Raw genomic sequence first — 20,762 nt, forward strand, 5'->3', positions numbered from 1 at the left:
TATTAGGGGGTTTTAGGGTGTGGGATAAGTCATCTGTATCAGATCAATGGGGGGTCAGCGACAGGTGTTCCCTCTAGTGCTAGTGCAGGGTAGTACAGCTTTGTCTTCACTTCAGTACCCAGCTCAGGTGCTTCACCAAGGTAAACAGCGATGCAATGGTGCCATAGACGCTTCCAACATGATCACCAGGGCGATCGCTGTGACCTCTCCACTGAATGCTAAGCAGAGTGCCGTATATTGTATATAGTGGTTGTGCCTGGGACTGAGCTGCAGCTGTACCATGTAACCACCAAAAGTGACATCATTGCACAGGGAAGAGGCTGCGGCCCCCATTCTAAGCTGATATTAATGGCCTATCTACCAATATTCTGCTCCTGGAAAAATAGAAAGTGATATACAAGTGCTGCAACACTAAGTCTATGGCAGGGAGTTGTGGGGGTGACGTGACTGTGTATTCGTTTCAGTAGTAGGAGATTCCCTTTAAATATCCAGCAAGGATTCTTGTTGAGGGCGGCCATCTTTACAGTAGTTACATGAACCATACACAGCAGTACCCAGGAGCGCACACTGACATCTATGGGAGAGGGTTGTGTGCGTGCTCTGTGACCTGTGCAGGTCATTGTGTGCATGCTCTGTGACCTGTGCAGCTTGTTGTGAGCGTGCTCTGTGACCTGTGCGGCTTGTTGTGTGCGTGCTCCGTGACCTGTGCGGCTTGTTGTGTGCGTGCTCCGTGACCTGTGCGGCTTGTGTGCGTGCTCCGTGACCTGTGCGGCTTGTTGTGTGCGTGCTCCGTGACCTGTGCGGCTTGTTGTGTGCGTGCTCCGTGACCTGTGCGGCTTGTTGTGTGCGTGCTCCGTGACCTGTGCGGCTTGTTGTGTGCGTGCTCCGTGACCTGTGCGGCTTGTTGTGTGCGTGCTCCGTGACCTGTGCGGCTTGTTGTGTGCATGCTCCGTGACCTGTGCGGCTTGTGTGCATGCTCCGTGACCTGTGCGGCTTGTTGTGTGCATGCTCCGTGACCTGTGCGGCTTGTTGTGTGCTTGCTCCGTGACCTGTGCAGGTCATTGTGTGCGTGCTCCGTGACCTGTGCGGCTTGTTATGTGCGTGCTCCGTGACCTGTGCGGCTTGTTGTGTGCGTGCTCCGTGACCTGTGCGGCTTGTTGTGTGCGTGCTCCGTGACCTGTGCGGCTTGTTGTGTGCATGCTCCGTGACCTGTGCAGCTTGTTGTGTGCATGCTCCGTGACCTGTGCAGCTTGTTGTGTGCATGCTCCGTGACCTGTGCAGCTTGTTGTGTGCATGCTCTGTGACCTGTGCAGCTCGTTGTGTGCATGCTCTGTGACCTGTGCAGCTTGTGAGCATGCTCTGTGACCTGTGCAGCTTGTTGTGTGCATGCTCCGTGACCTGTGCAGCTTGCTGTGTGCTATTCTATTGGCTGCTGTGAATGGAGGTTACTAGAATAGGGATATTACAGTATCTACCAGAGGTAATAAGATCTCTACAGAACAGGGGGGGGGGGAATCAAATCCTGGAGTTTTTACACTTCTGACCAGGTTTAGGAAGCCTACACAGAAGTATAAAAACTGCAGGATTTGATTCCTCCCCCCCCAATAAATAATTTAAATATATCTCCAAAATTAATAACAATTAGAGATGAGCGAGTACTGTTCAGATCAGCCGATCCGAACAGCACGCACGCATTGAAATCAATGCATGCAGCCGGCACGCGGTGGGTTAAGCGGCCGGCCGACGTCAAAGCGGAAGTACCAGGTGCTTCCATTCATTTCAATGCGTGCGTGCTGTTCGGATCGGCTGATCCCCACAGTACTCGCTCAACTCTAATAACAATATAAAAACTTGGTTTACACAATATGTCACTTTGTCCAACACCTTCCCTTTAAGACTTCTCGACATCTATTCTCCTGGCCGTCTTGGCTTCTTTAAAAACCAGATGGAAAACCAGTGTGGCGGGTATGGCGGTAGAAGGAACCATCGCTTGTAGGTCACACTAAGGGCAATGATGTGCAGGCATAGTAAGGTATTGTCACATTGTGTGTGAATCGCTTCCTTTCCTCTGAATAAGTTTTTGTTTCGCAGTCTGTTTGATGACTTTGGCAATAATCCGGTAGCCGGTGACTTCACACTTATTATTTTTGCTCCGAGGAGGTTCTCCAACTAAAGAAAGTGACTGAGATCCTGGATCTATCAGGAGATTATTGCTTGAGACTTTGGCTTTCCTTATCTTGTACTGACCTGGAGTCCGGGGTCTCCCCCACAATCAATGGATCTCCAGTTACTGCTGGTTTAGGCCACAGGGTAAGAACCTAATCTATACTCCATTTACATCAAGAGCTGCAGCCAGAATTCTGGTTCCCTGCCTTCCCTCCAACTGCTTAAAGATCCTTCTCCCTCTTGAGTGCATTACATTGGGCTACACTTATGTACAGGCAGAAAACAAACTTCCCCAATGCACCGAGGCGCTGCCATTGTTTGCTCAGCAGCTTTCGCTATCTCTTTTTCATACACTGTAGACAACTTCAAACTATAAAAACAGCTTTGGATGTGAATAGAGTACGAGGCCTTGACCTCCCTTTCAGTCTTGGCTGGACATGTCCTGACTGATCTGGGCATCACAAGCCTTTCAAGACGTCCTTGGTTTTTGATGTTGTGATACAAAGTCATCTGCTCCATGTGTCTGCGTGCGGCCACCCAGGGCTTGTGTGCTCATTTGCAGCTTGTGAAGGGTTTTGGTAACATGTCATGATATTGTATTGATCCGGTTCTGTGAGAAATTGGTGTCCTTCACCGAATTCAAGCTAAGGAAAGGCGGTGACATCTGCAAGTAGAAACGGGAAAGTAATGTCCAGGAGCGGAGATGCTGTTTAGGCCACACAGTCCCTGTAGCTTCTTATGTGCTGCCATATTGTCCTACTGTCCTTTTTGGAAGAATCATAAAAAATTGTGTTGGTCTTTCAGATTTTAGTGGCTGACCCCTGCCCTCAGTGCACCAGAGTTCCTCCATTTTCCACAAACACCCCAAAAAATTTACAATAGAGCATGACCCCTGAGGGGCACCAGTGATCTTCGGCCTCCTTCAGCATATTCCAGGCTTCTTGCATGCCCTTTGGTGTCATGCCATGAGAGGTGAACATGGTCCGATAGCAGCAGGAGCTGTGTGGCACAGACATGGATCCTGCAATTTTTGCAACGTGCCTTGGAGCGATGCCAGCTGCCTGGGCGAGGATACCCACATACACATCCTCCACTTCTGGCCATGGGCCGCTCCCCACCTGCTCCAAGATAAGTCCAGCGGCTTCATGAGACAATACATAGCCAGTGCCGCTGCAATAGGGTGGGAAATAGCTGCCACTATACAATTCCCGTGAGATGTAATGGCGGTTGTCGGGGTCCCTGAACGGGGTCACATACCAGTGCAGACGCCCCATGTACTGGAGACCGCTTTCCCCTCTTAAGAACTGCGTCAAAAACAATGTATTGACAAAGACGTCATCGTCGGTCTTGAGCAGGTAGCGGGCCCCTCTGCATTTATCCAGGGCCCACGTCAGCCCTGTGATGGTTTTCAGGGACAGGTTCCGATAGGAGTCTGTGAAGTTGGCCTGGATGATGTCTCTGTGGGTCACGGCCTCATGCATCAAAGCCGCCCTTTCCTCCGGAGATTTTGGTACGGCTAGGACAAAGAGGGTGAGAGAAGCGGAGGCGGTGGCTGAGGTCAAGCTGCCCCATGTCTGGCGGATGGCGTCCCTTCGGTCTCTGTGAGAAGGGGCACTAGTCACTAAGATGAGCAGAAATGGAGGAGAGGAGCAGGCGCTGACGGGAGACAGCAGAAAAGGGGGGATGGGAACGTTCAAGACTTTAGGTGAAGACACGTGAGAAGGCTTGAAGTAAAAGATGGAAAGAAGTCCAGAGAGGAACTCCTCAAGATACCCCGAGACACTGAGAAAGAAGACCACAGAGACCACAAGGAAGAGAAGAGGCCAGCGCCGGCGGTGGATGAGAAGGAAGCGGCGGAAGGTGGCAGGACACAGGAGCATTATGGCTGACAGTGCGGGCTCCTTATATATCACACACAGGACATGATATTAGTAGGACAGCCCAGAAACCGGATCAGAGACAGAGATGGCGCCGCTCCAGGAGACGTCCAGAGCCTCCACCTTGTATCCTCAGTCCTGGGGTCTGGTGAGGAGGACGCCAGAAACTGAGAGCATTGCTGAAAAACACAAGAACACAAGACGTCACAAATCTTACAAGAGGCGCACGTGTAATCCGCCGACATCGAGACCCTCGAAACAAAGGAAACAACACAACATCTGGTGGAGACGTTTACTAGGTGCAGACCCCCACCATCCTTACTACTACTCCACAGCCCCCCACCATCCTTACTACTACTCCACAGACCCCCGCCCTCCTTACTACTACAACACAGACCCCCGCCATCCTTACTACTACTCCACAGACCCCCGCCATCCTTACTACTACAACACAGACCCCCGCCATCCTTACTACTACAACACAGACCCCCGCCATCCTTACTACTACTCCACAGACCCCCGCCATCCTTACTACTACAACACAGACCCCCGCCATCCTTACTACTACAACACAGACCCCCGCCATCCTTACTACTACAACACAGACCCCCGCCATCCTTACTACTACTCCACAGACCCCCGCCATCCTTACTACTACAACACAGACCCCCGCCATCCTTACTACTACAACACAGACCCCCGCCATCCTTACTACTACAACACAGACCCCCGCCATCCTTACTACTACTCCACAGACCCCCGCCATCCTTACTACTACTCCACAGACCCCCGCCATCCTTACTACTACTCCACAGACCCCCGCCATCCTTACTACTACAACACAGACCCCCGCCATCCTTACTACTACAACACAGACCCCCGCCATCCTTACTACTACAACACAGACCCCCGCCATCCTTACTACTACAACACAGACCCCCGCCATCCTTACTACTACAACACAGACCCCCGCCATCCTTACTACAACACAGACACCCACCATCCTTACTACTACAACACAGACCCCCGCCATCCTTACTACTACTCCACAGACCCCCGCCATCCTTACTACTACTCCACAGACCCCCGCCATCCTTACTACTACTCCACAGACCCCCGCCATCCTTACTACAACACAGACCCCCGCCATCCTTACTACTACTCCACAGACCCCCGCCATCCTTACTACTACTCCACAGACCCCACCATCCTTACTACTACAACACAGACCCCCGCCATCCTTACTACAACACAGACCTCCGCCATCCTTACTACTACAACACAGACCCCCGCCATCCTTACTACTACTCCACAGACCCCCACCATCCTTACTACTACTCCACAGACACCCACCATCCTTACTACTACAACACAGACCCCCGCCATCCTTACTACTACAACACAGACCCCCGCCATCCTTACTACTACAACACAGACCCCCGCCATCCTTACTACTACAACACAGACCCCCGCCATCCTTACTACTACAACACAGACCCCCGCCATCCTTACTACTACAACACAGACCCCCGCCATCCTTACTACTACAACACAGACCCCCGCCATCCTTACTACTACAACACAGACCCCCGCCATCCTTACTACTACTCCACAGACCCCCGCCATCCTTACTACTACAACACAGACCCCCACCATCCTTACTACTACTCCACAGACCCCCGCCATCCTTACTACTACAACACAGACCCCCGCCATCCTTACTACTACAACACAGACCCCCGCCATCCTTACTACTACTCCACAGACCCCCGCCATCCTTACTACTACAACACAGACCCCCGCCATCCTTACTACTACAACACAGACCCCCGCCATCCTTACTACTACAACACAGACCCCCGCCATCCTTACTACTACAACACAGACCCCCGCCATCCTTACTACTACTCCACAGACCCCACCATCCTTACTACTACAACACCGACCTCCGCCATCCTTACTACTACTCCACAGACACCCACCATCCTTACTACTACAACACAGACCCCCGCCATCCTTACTACTACAACACAGACACCCGCCATCCTTACTACTACAACACAGACCCCCGCCATCCTTACTACTACTCCACAGACCCCCACCATCCTTACTACTACAACACAGACCCCCGCCATCCTTACTACAACACAGACCTCCGCCATCCTTACTACTACTCCACATCCCCCCCGTCATCCTTACTACTCCACAGACCCCCACCATCCTTACTACTACAACACAGACCCCCGCCATCCTTACTACTACACAGACCCCCGCCATCCTTACTACTACTACAACACATCCCCCCGCCATCCTTACTACTACAACACAGACCTCCGCCATCCTTACTACTACAACACATCCCCCCGCCATCCTTACTACTACTACAACACAGACCCCCGCCATCCTTACTACTACAACACAGACCCCACCATCCTTACTACTACAACACAGACCCCCGCCATCCTTACTACTACTCCACATCCCCCCGCCATCCTTACTACTACTACAACACAGACCCCCGCCATCCTTACTACTACAACACAGACCTCCGCCATCCTTACTACTACAACACAGACCCCCGCCATCCTTACTACTACAACACAGACCCCCGCCATCCTTACTACTACAACACAGACCGCCACCTGTACTCCGGCTCGTTCATTATGACACTGGCCTAGAGAAACCTTCATCTCCCTCCCACTGTCCCTCCCCAAGCCCAAATCCCTACACTAGCGGCAGCAAGGACCGGAAATCACCCCCGCACACAGTATAATACCACATTAGTGCCCCCGCACACAGTATAATACCACATTAGTGCCCCCGCACACAGTGTAATACCACATTAGTGCCCCCCGTACACAGTATAATACCACATTAGTGTCCCCCGCACACAGTATAATACCACATTAGTGCCCCCGCACACAGTGTAATACCACATTAGTGCCCTTGCACACAGTATAATACCACATTAGTGCCCCCGCACACAGTATAATACCACATTAGTGCCCCCGCACACAGTATAATACCACATTAGTGCCCCCGCACACAGTGTAATACCACATTAGTGCCCCCCGTACACAGTATAATACCACATTAGTGCCCCCTGCACACAGTATAATACCACATTAGTGCCCCCTGCACACAGTATAATACCGCATTAGTGCCCCCGCACACAGTATAATACCGCATTAGTGCCCCCGCACACAGTATAATACCACATTAGTGCCCCCGCACACAGTATAATACCACATTAGTGCCCCCGCACACAGTATAATACCACATTAGTGCCCCCGCACAGTATAATACCACATTCGTGTCCCCCGCACAGTATAATACCACATTAGTGTCCCCCGCACAGTATAATACCACATTAGTGCCCCCCGCACAGTATAATACCACATTAGTGTCCCCCGCACAGTATAATACCACATTAGTGCCCCCCGCACACAGTATAATACCACATTAGGAAATAATTTTTCCTAGTTTTTCTTGTCTAAACCTTGGGTGTGTCCTATAGTCAGACGTGTCTTTTATACTGAAAATAGCGTAAATGCTGTATGTGTCCTGCTGTTCAGCTCAGATGTTTACTTGATGGCAGAACCTGGTCAACTGACCTTTACTAAAGTTCCATGAGTAGCCCCTCCTCTACAGTGTGGCGTAATATACTGAAAAACGTTATACTACAATAGACTGTAATATACTGTAACATAATATACTATACTGTACTATAATATACTAAAATAGACTATACTGTAACATAATAGACTATACTGTACAATAATACACTATAATATACTATACTGTACTATAATATACTAATAGACTATACTGTAATATAATAGCTCATACTGTACCATAATATACTATATACTATAATAGACTATACTGTAAGATACCAAGGAATATGAAAGTCCAGCTCACCATATATTATTGTGTCCTAAATTGTTGGATCCAGCGAGCACGGAAACCTTTGGATCCCGAAGGTCAGAGCACACTCGATGGAAAATAAAATCCAGCTGCAACTGTGGTCCAACGAATCAGTCGTACCACGTGAAAATAAAATGCAACTTTTATTTTTACAAAATAAAAACAGTCACATTGTGACTACAGAGGTCAACAGAACAGATACTATCTACGCGTTTCAGGATCCACTCCCTTCCTCAAGGCCGTGAGGAAAATAGTGGATCCCGAAATGCGTAGCCATTATCTGTTATGCTGACCTCTGTAGTCACGATGTGACTGTATTTATCCAGTTGCAGCTGGATTTTATTTTCCATCGAGTATACTGTAAGATAATATACTGTCATAGATGATTCTATCATATAATATACTGTAACGTCATCTATTATACTATTCCATATTGTAACAATATTATAAACTGTAATCTAATATACTATAATAGACTATACTGTAACAATGTATTATACTGTCACATACTGTATTATACTATAATATACTGCTCTATACTGTATGATACTATAATATACTGTCACATATTGTATTATAATATACTGTCACATACTGTATACTATAATATACTGTCACATATTGTATTATAATATACAGTCACATACTGTATGATACTATAATATACGATAATCTCTCAGCCCTCTATGAGGATACTAGTGGTACCCGGGTGATAAGAGGAGGGGGCAGCAGGCCAGGGCCGCTCACTCCTGGGGGGCTTCTCCCTCACACGGGGGGGCTCTCACCTCTCTGCACCGCCGTACCCGCTTCTGTATTCACACCCTGCGTTCTGTCCGTTGTTCACAAGATTCCGTACAATAAAGTTGCGCAAAACCGTTCTAATCCAGAGGTGGGGCTAGCCGAACGTCTCCATAGTGATGACTGAAGGCGGAAAAGGGAAACTGTTTCCGGGTGAGAGTCGGGACGTGCACGCGGGCGGACGGAGAAACGGTAAAAAGGCGCTTTATAGTCAGTGTTACCGGAGAGGGGAGGCCTGAGCGGTAGTACTACAGATCCCAGCATGTCACACCTGTATATATTGCAGCCTTGTATGGACAGAGCCGTCTGCGCTATTGTGAGCACTGCGCATGACACTGCAGAGTCTGCACATCCCCCCCCCCTCCCTATTACAGGGACACCAGCATAACTGGTATACACACAGTAAGTGCCCCCCATACCTAGCGCCCCGCCCCCCATACCTAGAGCCCCCGCCCCCCATACCTAGAGCCCCCGCCCCCCATACCTAGAGCCCCCGCCCCCCATGCCTAGAGCCTCCGCCCCCCATACCTAGAGCCCCCGCCCCCCATACCTAGAGCCCCCGCCCCCCATGCCTAGAGCCCCCGCCCCCCCATGCCTAGAGCCCCCGCCCCCCATACCTAGAGCCCCCGCCCCCCATACCTAGAGCCCCCTATACCTAGAGCCCCCACCCCCCCATGCCTAGAGCCCCCGCCCCCCATACCTAGAGCCCCCGCCCCCCATGCCTAGAGCCCCCGCCCCCCATACCTAGAGCCCCCTATACCTAGAGCCCCCACCCCCCCATACCTAGAGCCCCCACCCCCCCATACCTAGACCCCACCCCCCATACCTAGAGCCTCCGCCCCCCATACCTAGAGCCTCCGCCCCCCATACCTAGAGCCTCCGCCCCCCATACCTAGAGCCTCCGCCCCCCATACCTAGAGCCTCCGCCCCCCATACCTAGAGCCCCGCCCCCCATACCTAGAGCCCCGCCCCCATACCTAGAGCCCCGCCCCCTATACCTAGAGCCCCCGCCCCCCATACCTAGAGCCTCCGCCCCCCATACCTAGAGCCTCCGCCCCCCATACCTAGAGCCTCCGCCCCCTATACCTAGAGCCTCCGCCCCCTATACCTAGAGCCTCCGCCCCCTATACCTAGAGCCCCCGCCCCCCATACCTAGAGCCCCCGACCTTCAAAGGTCTGAAAGAGGCAGAATGTGCGATGAGCTTAGATAAATAAATTTACACATAGCCAGACTCAGCCACACCCACTGTCATCCATGTCACTTTGTGCCCCAACACAATATAGTGTCCCTAACATGGTATGCCCCACTTCATAAATGCCTCCTGCCAGTTGCCCCGCCCAGTATAATGTTTCCCTCCAGTTGCCCCGCCCAGTATAATGTGGACAGCACCTGGAATTTGGGTTGGTTGCCCATACCTGAGACAGACACAGCAGCTGCCCCCATAATAGTGACAGCCACATCCACTGCCCCAATGGCCGTAATGACCACAGCAACCCCCCCCCCCCCCCCCCCCACACACACACACACACACACAACAATAATAATGACCACAGCACGTACCCGCATAACAAGGAAAACCACCGCTATTGTGAGCCCATCAGCAAGTAGCCCATAAACATAACAGCCCCAGCAGCCGCCCCGTATGGCAGGGTTGTACCGTCCACTCCATGCAGTTACAGGCAGAACATGTATGTGGTCATTTAGAGGGTGTCTCTGCTGCTCCGGCAGGGTGTGGGCGCCGGATTATTGGCTGTGAGTCTTGTCTCTCTCTATACAGAGGTGTTCATGGGTTTTCTCTGCACTTTGTACACAGATGGCTGCGCAGTTACAGGAGAAGCTGCAGAACGAGGTCACCAAATACCAGCAGGTGCAGAAAGGTATAACAGCGGGGGTCATCAGCCGTACCCCTGTCATGTAGATGGGGGGAGGGGGTGTACATGGGCTAACCTATATGACATGACTATCTTGTTCCATACCTCATAGCTGCTTCTATCATTCTGTGTATAGACCTCTATGCAGACTTAAAGGGAATGTGTCACCAGAAATGACTTACTTTAAATCAAAATTTTATTATTAAACGTATTTTAAGTATTTTTGATTGTATTTTTCTTACATTGTCAGTGTGTTACGTATTTCCATGTATTAGCAGGTTTAATCTGGCTCCTTAGGGTTTTCTTTGCAGCACTACACTTATGTCACACAGCATTACAATAGAAGATAACACCTCTATAGATTACACCATCAATACTGAAGACAGATAATGTCACAGCTTCTCTCCCCCTCCTCCCTGCACTGTCTAGAAGACGCTCCCATACACCTCAATGAGTCGGCTCCAGACTCGCTGCCTAAGGCAATGCTTATGCTGTAAAGCAGATCACTAAATGCTGTAAAGCTGGACTCACACCAGAGTTGTGGTCTCTGTAGGATAAGGAGACTCTGCCTAAAATCAGTGGAAAGGTCCTGCAAGGAGTAACTTTTGAGAATAAAACGGGCGGAACCCTGGCAGACCCCATTATAGCCCCCATTATAGTCTAAGGGGTCGTCGGGTTTCTGCGTGTAACTGATTTTTAAGCGGACCCAAAGGACGGAAACGCCAAATGCTATTGTGAACCTAGCATCACAGAGCAAATGGGAAGCTCAGGCAAGATAGCCGCCCCCATAATCATGTCCAGAAAATAGAATAGAAAATCTTCAATCAGACTAGAGAAGATGGAAATGCGTATCACTATCTGGTCTTAGTAAGGGGATACAAGTGAGGACACATTCCTCTTACAGGGAGTCTGTCATGGCTGCTTTGCATTACTAAATAATCCTATGTTAATGTGTCCTGAGGAAGGCTCTTCTCGGCACACGTCTCCTTCTGGTCCTAGCAGCCGCTTTCCAGAAAACCCGCTTTATTCGTATTCTAATTAGTCTTCAGAGAGCCCTGCGGTGTTAACCCTGTGCTCCGAGCACCTCTGGATGTTTCTTCACCACCCCCTTCTTGCTTGAAGATCCCTCCCGCTACCATGAGCAGCCCTGTCGGCGCATACAGCGCATGCAAAGATTTTATCACTGTGATGGGGCTAGCTGCTCATGGAAGCCGTGCGGAGGAGTAGCAGGAGGGATCGTCAAGCAAGAAGGGGAAACATCCAGGGTGATGACGCGTTGGTGCTCGGAGCACAGGGGTAATGCCCCCGCTGCTCCCTGAAGACTAATTAGCATATGAATAAAAGCGTTTCTGTTCTGGAAAGCGGCTGCTAGGATCAGGAAAGCAGAGGTAGGCCTCGAAGGAGAGGCTGATTAAATAATAGGCTCAATTACAATGATAGACTACACAGAAACCTTGTTTAGTCAGATCCTGCAGTCATGTGATGTACTGAGGGTGTGATCAGGCGGTTGTATGTGGTCTGTAACCATAGGGACATGTAGGGGCTGTGTACACAATACGGTGGGATCAGGAACATATCCTCGGCCTCTAGAGAATGTAATTAAGGTTCTATTCAGAATCCATGTAACGGACGCAAACGAATGGCCGTCCCTTTCCATAGACCTCAATGTTAAACCAGATCTGTTGCTGTTGTTTTTTTTGGACGGACACATAAGTAGGGTGGACACGTAAGTAGGACGCACTATGTTTTTGTGTCCTTAAAAAAAAACAAACAAAAAAAAACAATAATGTATCTATGTTTTTTTTTCACATTGATGTCTATGGAAATGAGTGACCATTTGTTTGCGTCCATTAAACAAATGTAAAAAACGTGATTTGTATGGAGCCTGACTCTGCGACATCTTTCTCCAGATATCAGCAGCAGCATGTCTTCTCGACAGAAACTGGAAGCTCAGCTCACCGAGAACAACATAGTGAAGGAGGTGAGTGACGGGACCCTGGAAATATTCGGGGAAGACCAGGAAGACTTATAGGGGAGTGTGTGGAATAAGAGATTTATCAGCTTTCCATATTTCCTACACTCCCTTCCTTTTGAAGATCTCTGATTGCTGTAATTGATTAACATTCCTAGGTAGCTGAGGGTTTGCTACAGTTGTATCCAGTCCAGCTAATTGTCTGCATGCTAACCAGCCTGGGCTCTGCGGGCATCACCGATAAAAGCTGCAGAGCTTTGTTTACTTAAGGGCAAAAGATTCTGTTAAGGGTTAAACAGGGGAATGTGACATGACGGGTGTAGCAGAAGATTAAGATCATGTATGCTTAGCATGTGTACAAGAGATCTGTGTATAAGGGCATTAGAGGGTCACGTCTGCTCCGCCATGTTTCATATGTATATGCAGTGTACCCAACCATCTAGGCAATGTACATCCTCTGTCTCCAGGCAATAGCTGACCCACGCCTTCTCATAATTTAGGAGCACTCTCCACTGAGGCAGGTGATGATAGCAAGTGAACAATGCCAGCATTTATAACCCCCAGCAGAACAGTGAGCGCAGCTCTGGAGTATAATACAGGATAAGTAATGTAATGTATGTACACAGTGACTACACTAGCAGAATAGTGAGCGCAGCTCTGGAGTATAATACAGGATAAGTAATGTAATGTATGTACACAGTGACTGTACCAGCAGAATAGTGAGCGCAGCTCTGGAGTATAATACAGGATAAGTAATGTAATGTATGTACACAGTGACTGCACCAGCAGAATAGTGAGCGCAGCTCTGGAGTATAATACAGGATAAGTAATGTAATGTATGTACACAGTGACTGTACCAGCAGAATAGTGAGTGCAGCTCTGGAGTATAATACAGGATAAGTAATGTAATGTATGTACACAGTGACTGTACCAGCAGAATAGTGAGTGCAGCTCTGGAGTATAATACAGGATAAGTAATGTAATGTATGTACACAGTGACTGTACCAGCAGAATAGTGAGCGCAGCTCTGGAGTATAATACAGGATAAGTAATGTAATGTATGTACACAGTGACTGCACCAGCAGAATAGTGAGCGCAGCTCTGGAGTATAATACAGGATAAGTAATGTAATGTATGTACACAGTGACTGCACCAGCAGAATAGTGAGCGCAGCTCTGGAGTATAATACAGGATAAGTAATGTAATGTATGTACACAGTGACTGTACCAGCAGAATAGTGAGTGCAGCTCTGGAGTATAATACAGGATAAGTAATGTATGTACACAGTGACTGTACCAGCAGAATAGTGAGTGCAGCTCTGGAGTATAATACAGGATAAGTAATGTATGTACACAGTGACTGTACCAGCAGAATAGTGAGCGCAGCTCTGGAGTATAATACAGGATAAGTAATGTAATGTATGTACACAGTGACTACACTAGCAGAATAGTGAGCGCAGCTCTGGAGTATAATACAGGATAAGTAATGTAATGTATGTACACAGTGACTGCACCAGCAGAATAGTGAGCGCAGCTCTGGAGTATAATACAGGATAAGTAATGTAATGTATGTACACAGTGACTTTACCAGCAGAATAGTGAGCGCAGCTCTGGGGTATAATACAGGGTAAGTAATGTAATGTATGTACACAGTGACTGTACCAGCAGAATAGTGAGCGCAGCTCTGGAGTATAATACAGGATAAGTAATGTATGTACACAGTGACTGTACCAGCAGAATAGTGAGCGCAGCTCTGGAGTATAATACAGGATAAGTAATGTAATGTATGTACACAGTGACTACACTAGCAGAATAGTGAGCGCAGCTCTGGAGTATAATACAGGATAAGTAATGTAATGTATGTTCACAGTGACTACACCAGCAGAATAGTGAGCGCAGCTCTGGAGTATAATACAGGATAAGTAATGTAATGTATGTTCACAGTGACTGCACCAGCAGAATAGTGAGCGCAGCTCTGGAGTATAATACAGGATAAGTAATGTATTGTATGTACACAGTGACTGTACCAGCAGAATAGTGAGCGCAGCTCTGGAGTATAATACAGGATAAGTAATGTATTGTATGTACACAGTGACTGCACCAGCAGAATAGTGAGCGCAGCTCTGGAGTATAATACAGGATAAGTAATGTAATGTATGTACACAGTGACTGTACCAGCAGAATAGTGAGCGCAGCTCTGGAGTATAATACAGGATAAGTAATGTAATGTATGTACACAGTGACTGTACCAGCAGAATAGTGAGTGCAGCTCTGGAGTATAATACAGGATAAGTAATGTAATGTATGTACACAGTGACTGTACCAGCAGAATAGTGAGCGCAGCTCTGGAGTATAATACAGGATAAGTAATGTAATGTATGTACACAGTGACTGCACCAGCAGAATAGTGAGCGCAGCTCTGGAGTATAATACAGGATAAGTAATGTATTGTATGTACACAGTGACTGTACCAGCAGAATAGTGATCGCAGCTCTGGAGTATAATCCAGGATAAGTAATGTAATGTATGTACACAGTGACTGCACCAGCAGAATAGTGAGCGCAGCTCTGGAGTATAATACAGGATAAGTAATGTATGTACACAGTGACTGCACCAGCAGAATAGTGAGCGCAGCTCTGGAGTATAATACAGGATAAGTAATGTATTGTATGTACACAGTGACTGCACCAGCAGAATAGTGAGCGCAGCTCTGGAGTATAATACAGGATAAGTAATGTATTGTATGTACACAGTGACTGCACCAGCAGAATAGTGAGCGCAGCTCTGGAGTATAATACAGGATAAGTAATGTAATGTATGTACACAGTGACTGCACCGGCAGAATAGTGAGCGCAGCTCTGGAGTATAATACAGGATAAGTAATGTAATGTATATACACAGTGACTGTACCAGCAGAATAGTGAGCGCAGCTCTGGAGTATAATACAGGATAAGTAATGTAATGTATGTACACAGTGACTGCACCAGCAGAATAGTGAGCGCAGCTCTGGAGTATAATACAGGATAAGTAATGTATTGTATGTACACAGTGACTGCACCAGCAGAATAGTGAGCGCAGCTCTGGAGTATAATACAGGATAAGTAATGTAATGTATGTACACAGTGACTGTACCTGCAGAATAGTGAGCGCAGCTCTGGGGTATAATACAGGATAAGTAATGTAATGTATGTACACAGTGACTGTACCAGCAGAATAGTGAGCGCAGCTCTGGAGTATAATACAGGATAAGCAATGTAATGTATGTACACAGTGACTGTACCAGCAGAATAGTGAGCTCAGCTCTGGAGTATAATACAGGATAAGTAATGTAATGTATGTACACAGTGACTGCACCAGCAGAATAGTGAGCGCAGCTCTGGGGTATAATACAGGATAAGTAATGTAATGTATGTACACAGTGACTGTACCAGCAGAATAGTGAGCTCAGCTCTGGAGTATAATACAGGATAAGTAATGTAATGTATGTACACAGTGACTGCACCAGCAGAATAGTGAGCGCAGCTCTGGAGTATAATACAGGATAAGCAATGTAATGTATGTACACAGTGACTGTACCAGCAGAATAGTGAGCGCAGCTCTGGAGTATAATACAGGATAAGTAATGTAATGTATGTACACAGTGACTGTACCAGCAAAATAGTGAGCGCAGCTCTGGAGTATAATACAGGATAAGTAATGTAATGTATGTACACAGTGACTGTACCAGCAAAATAGTGAGCGCAGCTCTGGAGTATAATACAGGATAAGTAATGTAATGTATGTACACAGTGACTGCACCAGCAGAATAGTGAGTGCAGCTCTGGGGTATAATACAGGGTAAGTAATGTAATGTATGTACACAGTGACTGTACCAGCAAAATAGTGAGCGCAGCTCTGGGGTATAATACAGGATAAGTAATGTAATGTATGTACACAGTGACTGCACCAGCAGAATAGTGAGCGCAGCTCTGTAGTATAATTCAGGATAAGTAATGTAATGTATGTACACAGTGACTGTACCAGCAGAATAGTGAGTGCAGCTCTGGAGTATAATACAGGATAAGTAATGTAATGTATGTACACAGTGACTGCACCAGCAGAATAGTGAGTGCAGCTCTGGAGTATAATACAGGATAAGTAATGTATTGTATGTACACAGTGACTGTACCAGCAGAATAGTGAGTGCAGCTCTGGGGTATAATACAGGGTAAGTAATGTAATGTATGTACACAGTGACTGTACCAGCAGAATAGTGAGCGCAGGTCTGGAGTATAATACAGGATAAGTAATGTAATGTATGGACACAGTGACTGCACCAGCAGAATAGTGAGCGCAGCTCTGGAGTATAATACAGGATAAGTAATGTATGTATGTACACAGTGACTGTACCAGCAAAATAGTGAGCGCAGCTCTGGAGTATAATACAGGATAAGTAATGTAATGTATGTACACAGTGACTGTACCAGCAAAATAGTGAGCGCAGCTCTGGAGTATAATACAGGATAAGTAATGTAATGTATGTACACAGTGACTGTACCAGCAGAATAGTGAGCGCAGCTCTGGGGTATAATACAGGATAAGTAATGTAATGTATGTACACAGTGACTGCACCAGCAGAATAGTGAGCGCAGCTCTGGAGTATAATACAGGATAAGTAATGTAATGTATGTACACAGTGACTGTACCAGCAGAATAGTGAGCGCAGCTCTGGAGTATAATACAGGATAAGTAATGTAATGTATGTACACAGTGACTGCACCAGCAGAATAGTGAGCTCAGCTCTGGAGTATAATACAGGATAAGTAATGTAATGTATGTACACAGTGACTGTACCAGCAGAATAGTGAGCGCAACTCTGGAGTATAATACAGGATAAGTAATGTAAAATGCAATCTGCACCAAATTTATCAAACCTCACATGATAGTTGATACATGTGTAAGTCTACCACTTCCTGTCTTGAGATGTTTCTCCACTCTCTGTGCCATTTCCCTTCTGCTGTACTGACGGTCAGACAGGATAACCGCACTGACTTTCCCTCCCACTTTTCACATATGGAGTCAGTGGTGTATAAATGCAATTCTTTGATCAAACAAGCTCAAAAATTCATAAATCCCTTTGCAGTTTTCGGTACATACCTTCTGCAGCACTTCCAAGTTTTCCACCAAAAGTTGTAACTTTTTACAAGAGACTTTATACAATAGGTTGGCTGGGCGCGGGACTCACTTAATGTTACTTACAGAAAACTGATGGACCATCCAAAATGCGCCAAAATTCTGATGAATCAGTGTGGTGTGAGCGCAGGTGATGAGTGACTCTGATGTACTCACACACTAGTCCTAGTAACTGGACCCCAGCTATGAGATTATGGTAGCCCTATGTCTCCATCTCTGCAGAGTCGTCATGAGTATTTGGTGATATGGGGGAGGTCCGTTTTCAGGTGTAATCTCCTCTGCTTCAGTGTAAGATTCTCCAATTTTGGCGGCCATTTTACTTAGGATCCCTCTCCCCCTCACCTGCACATAGGGTTACCACTAGTCTATGAGGGGATTGTCCTGTGTTTCTGGTGTGACGCATGCACAGATGGTTCTATGCCGAACCATCCTGTATTTAGTTTTCTCCTCTGTTTGCTTTCCTGGTTCCGATTCCTGTTCCTGTGCGGGGGGAGGGGTTGTTGTATATCAGGGATTTCCAGGCACCAGTCTGTGTCAGCCTTGGGTTACGACCATAAAACTGGAACCATATGTGCAGTTTTATAAGGCAGAACCAGGAATGGGTTTGGCTTGTAAAACTGCACCAGAAGCTGAATGTTTCAGGCTGCACAGATAACTACATGACAGTGTGTGTGCCCAGGACGCCGTGTTTCATTTTCACTTGTATGCTTTATAATAGGGATAGGGAACCTTCGGCTCTCCAGCTGCTGTGAAACTACAACTCCCAGCATGCTCCATTCACTTCCATGGGAATTCCAAGAACAGCAGAGCAAGTATGCATGCTGGGAGTTGTAGTTTTGCAACAGCTGGAGAGCCGTACGTTCCCTACCCCTGCTTTATAATATCTCTCTATAGTATTGCATTGCCTTATTATACCGCTCTGTACGTTTTCCAGGAGCTGGCTCTGCTAGATGACAGTAACACTGTGTATAAACTGATCGGTCCCGTCCTGGTGAAACAAGATTTAGAAGAAGCGAAGTCCACGGTTGACAAGAGACTGCAGTATATCAATGGAGAGATGTGAGTAACGGCGGAGCCCAGGCCTGGGCGACTACAACCTAAATCACAATCTCACTCCATTGGATAATGATGATCCTAGGCCCAGACTTATCGGCCTCTGAAGTTTGGTGCCAATTGTCCAGTCCTCCTCTTGTAGTAATAGTGATATGTTCTACTTATATAGCGCCAGTATATTCTGCAGCACGTTACAATTTGATACAGTATATACTACAGTATACTACATGGTAGCAGTGCGGGCAGCCTGTATATAATACATTACATGTCCTGCTCCTGTATCTCTGCTGTGCACACAAATGTATATGAGCAGGCGGTGTAAATGTATAAAATCTGGCCGTTGGCGGTTTTTATACACGGTAATGCAGAGATCCAGGGCAGGACTGTGATTGCTTTACAATTATACAATAAATGCTGCATTTACCTACAGAAGGTACAAATAAAGAAGCCTCAAGCCTCCCTCTGCCTGCAGGGGGCGCACTGCTTCCCCAGCAATAGTACACGTGTCCACCACACCGGTCATCGCTGTAGGGTTGGGGGAGCGCTGCGTTTGGCGTCCTCAGTCAGTCCCAATAGTGATTGGCGTGGTGGTCACTTATGTGGAGGCCGAAGTGATCACTGACTTGCTTTGGATAGGGAATAAGCGTTATAAGTCCCAGACAACAATCTCGTGTCTGTATCCAGCTCCGGGCGGTGGCGTTGCGTTTCTTATGCACTAAGTGTGAAGGTGAGATGCTGCAAAGCCTGTAAACCCCTAAGGGATTAAACACACGCGTTTTGGGCGAGGCAATCGGTCTGTGTCTTTTGGATTTACCAGCCTGACGCCTTATGGCAAAGTCCTCTATGACACCAGGAGTCCCTGCCAAATACTGTCCCGTATTGTAACCAGTATGGCGCCAGGGACCATAGAGAACTATAATGATAGGACTCCATCTCCCCACATAGCAGTCAGGCTGCAGACACATGGACTGAGTATTATGGCCAAGACTAGGTCATGTGAATAAGCCCTTCTGACTTTCATGATGATTTTTTATGGGTTTTGTTTTTGTTGGGGAGGTTTCTGCAAAGTTCTTTTGGAATAAAATGGCACATAGGCACATCTTGTGCACAGCCCTTAAAGGGATTGTGCTATCCAGCGGACAGGAGATGTGTCCGCTCGCTGGGGGCCCAATGGCCCTCAGTGATCAGGAGGACGGGGAAGCTCCTTGTTATTGGGGCACCAGTACACTTGTGTGACCAGCGCCCCCATTCACTTCTTACAGTTCTAGCAGCTTCATAGAAGTGAATCGGACACTGGTCACACAGGAGCGCGGGTGCCCCATTCACAAGGAGACCTTAAAGGGGCTTTTGGACCCCGTCCTCTTGATGACTGGGAGACCCAACATTTGGGCTCACAGCAATCCAACACTTATCCCCTGTCCTGTGAATAAGTGTCCATAAGGGGACGACCCCTTTAAGCCTTTCTTTCTTCACTTGTCTAAATCATCATGTCTCCCGTTCCTTTCTCGTCATAGAAAGCGGTATGAGACTTTACTGAAAGACTTGGAACAGCGATCGGAACAGCAGCGCACGTCCCTGACGAAACTGCAGCAAGAATACCAACGTGCGCAAGGCAAGGGGGCAGCGAAGGCCTGAGAGGCGGCCATTCCCTCATCACTATTTATGCACTGAAGGGACTTTGTTCTTTATGGTCTCCAGGTCACGTCATTGGGATTCATCTTATAAAATGGGGGGGGGGGGGGGGGGGGGCTGCCGTATCCTGCGGATGGGTTAATAAACATACTGACAGGATGCCATGTCGTGTCTGTTATGTGGGAAAGCTGTAAATTGGCTAGTAGAGCATGCTGGGACATGTAGTTCTACACACAAGTTTGTTTATTAAATATAATATTACAATTAGAAACATAAGGTAGAAATACATAGAGG

At 47.6% G+C, this 20,762-nt stretch overlaps 2 protein-coding genes across 4 annotated transcripts; one reads left to right on the plus strand and one right to left on the minus strand.

The window, feature by feature from the left end:
- Positions 1–1,940: 1,940 nt before the first annotated feature.
- B3GALT4 (beta-1,3-galactosyltransferase 4) lies at positions 1,941–8,822 on the minus strand. Its single transcript, XM_075260423.1, has 2 exons — positions 8,756–8,822; positions 1,941–4,222 (listed from the first exon to the last, which is right to left on the minus strand). The coding sequence occupies exon 2, from the start codon at positions 4,044–4,046 to the stop codon at positions 2,994–2,996; it is 1,053 nt and encodes a 350-aa protein (XP_075116524.1). The 5' UTR covers positions 4,047–4,222; positions 8,756–8,822; the 3' UTR covers positions 1,941–2,993.
- Positions 8,823–8,878: 56 nt separating this feature from the next.
- On the plus strand, positions 8,879–20,561 carry PFDN6 (prefoldin subunit 6). Of its 3 annotated transcripts, none has more exons than XM_075260510.1 (5): positions 8,879–8,960; positions 10,583–10,646; positions 12,551–12,621; positions 18,718–18,842; positions 20,351–20,561. In XM_075260510.1, exons 2-5 carry the CDS (start codon positions 10,583–10,585, stop codon positions 20,469–20,471), a joined length of 381 nt encoding a protein of 126 aa, XP_075116611.1. In that variant the 5' UTR covers positions 8,879–8,960; the 3' UTR covers positions 20,472–20,561. The 3 variants fall into 3 exon arrangements, with proteins under 3 accessions (XP_075116611.1, XP_075116612.1, XP_075116610.1); XM_075260511.1 differs by lacking the exon at positions 8,879–8,960 and adding an exon at positions 9,149–9,170; XM_075260509.1 differs by lacking the exon at positions 8,879–8,960 and adding an exon at positions 10,316–10,457.
- The last annotated feature ends 201 nt before the right edge of the window (positions 20,562–20,762 follow it).

The sequence above is a fragment of the Leptodactylus fuscus genome, chromosome 11 (assembly GCF_031893055.1).
Source record: "Leptodactylus fuscus isolate aLepFus1 chromosome 11, aLepFus1.hap2, whole genome shotgun sequence".
Lineage (NCBI taxonomy): Eukaryota > Metazoa > Chordata > Amphibia > Anura > Leptodactylidae > Leptodactylus > Leptodactylus fuscus.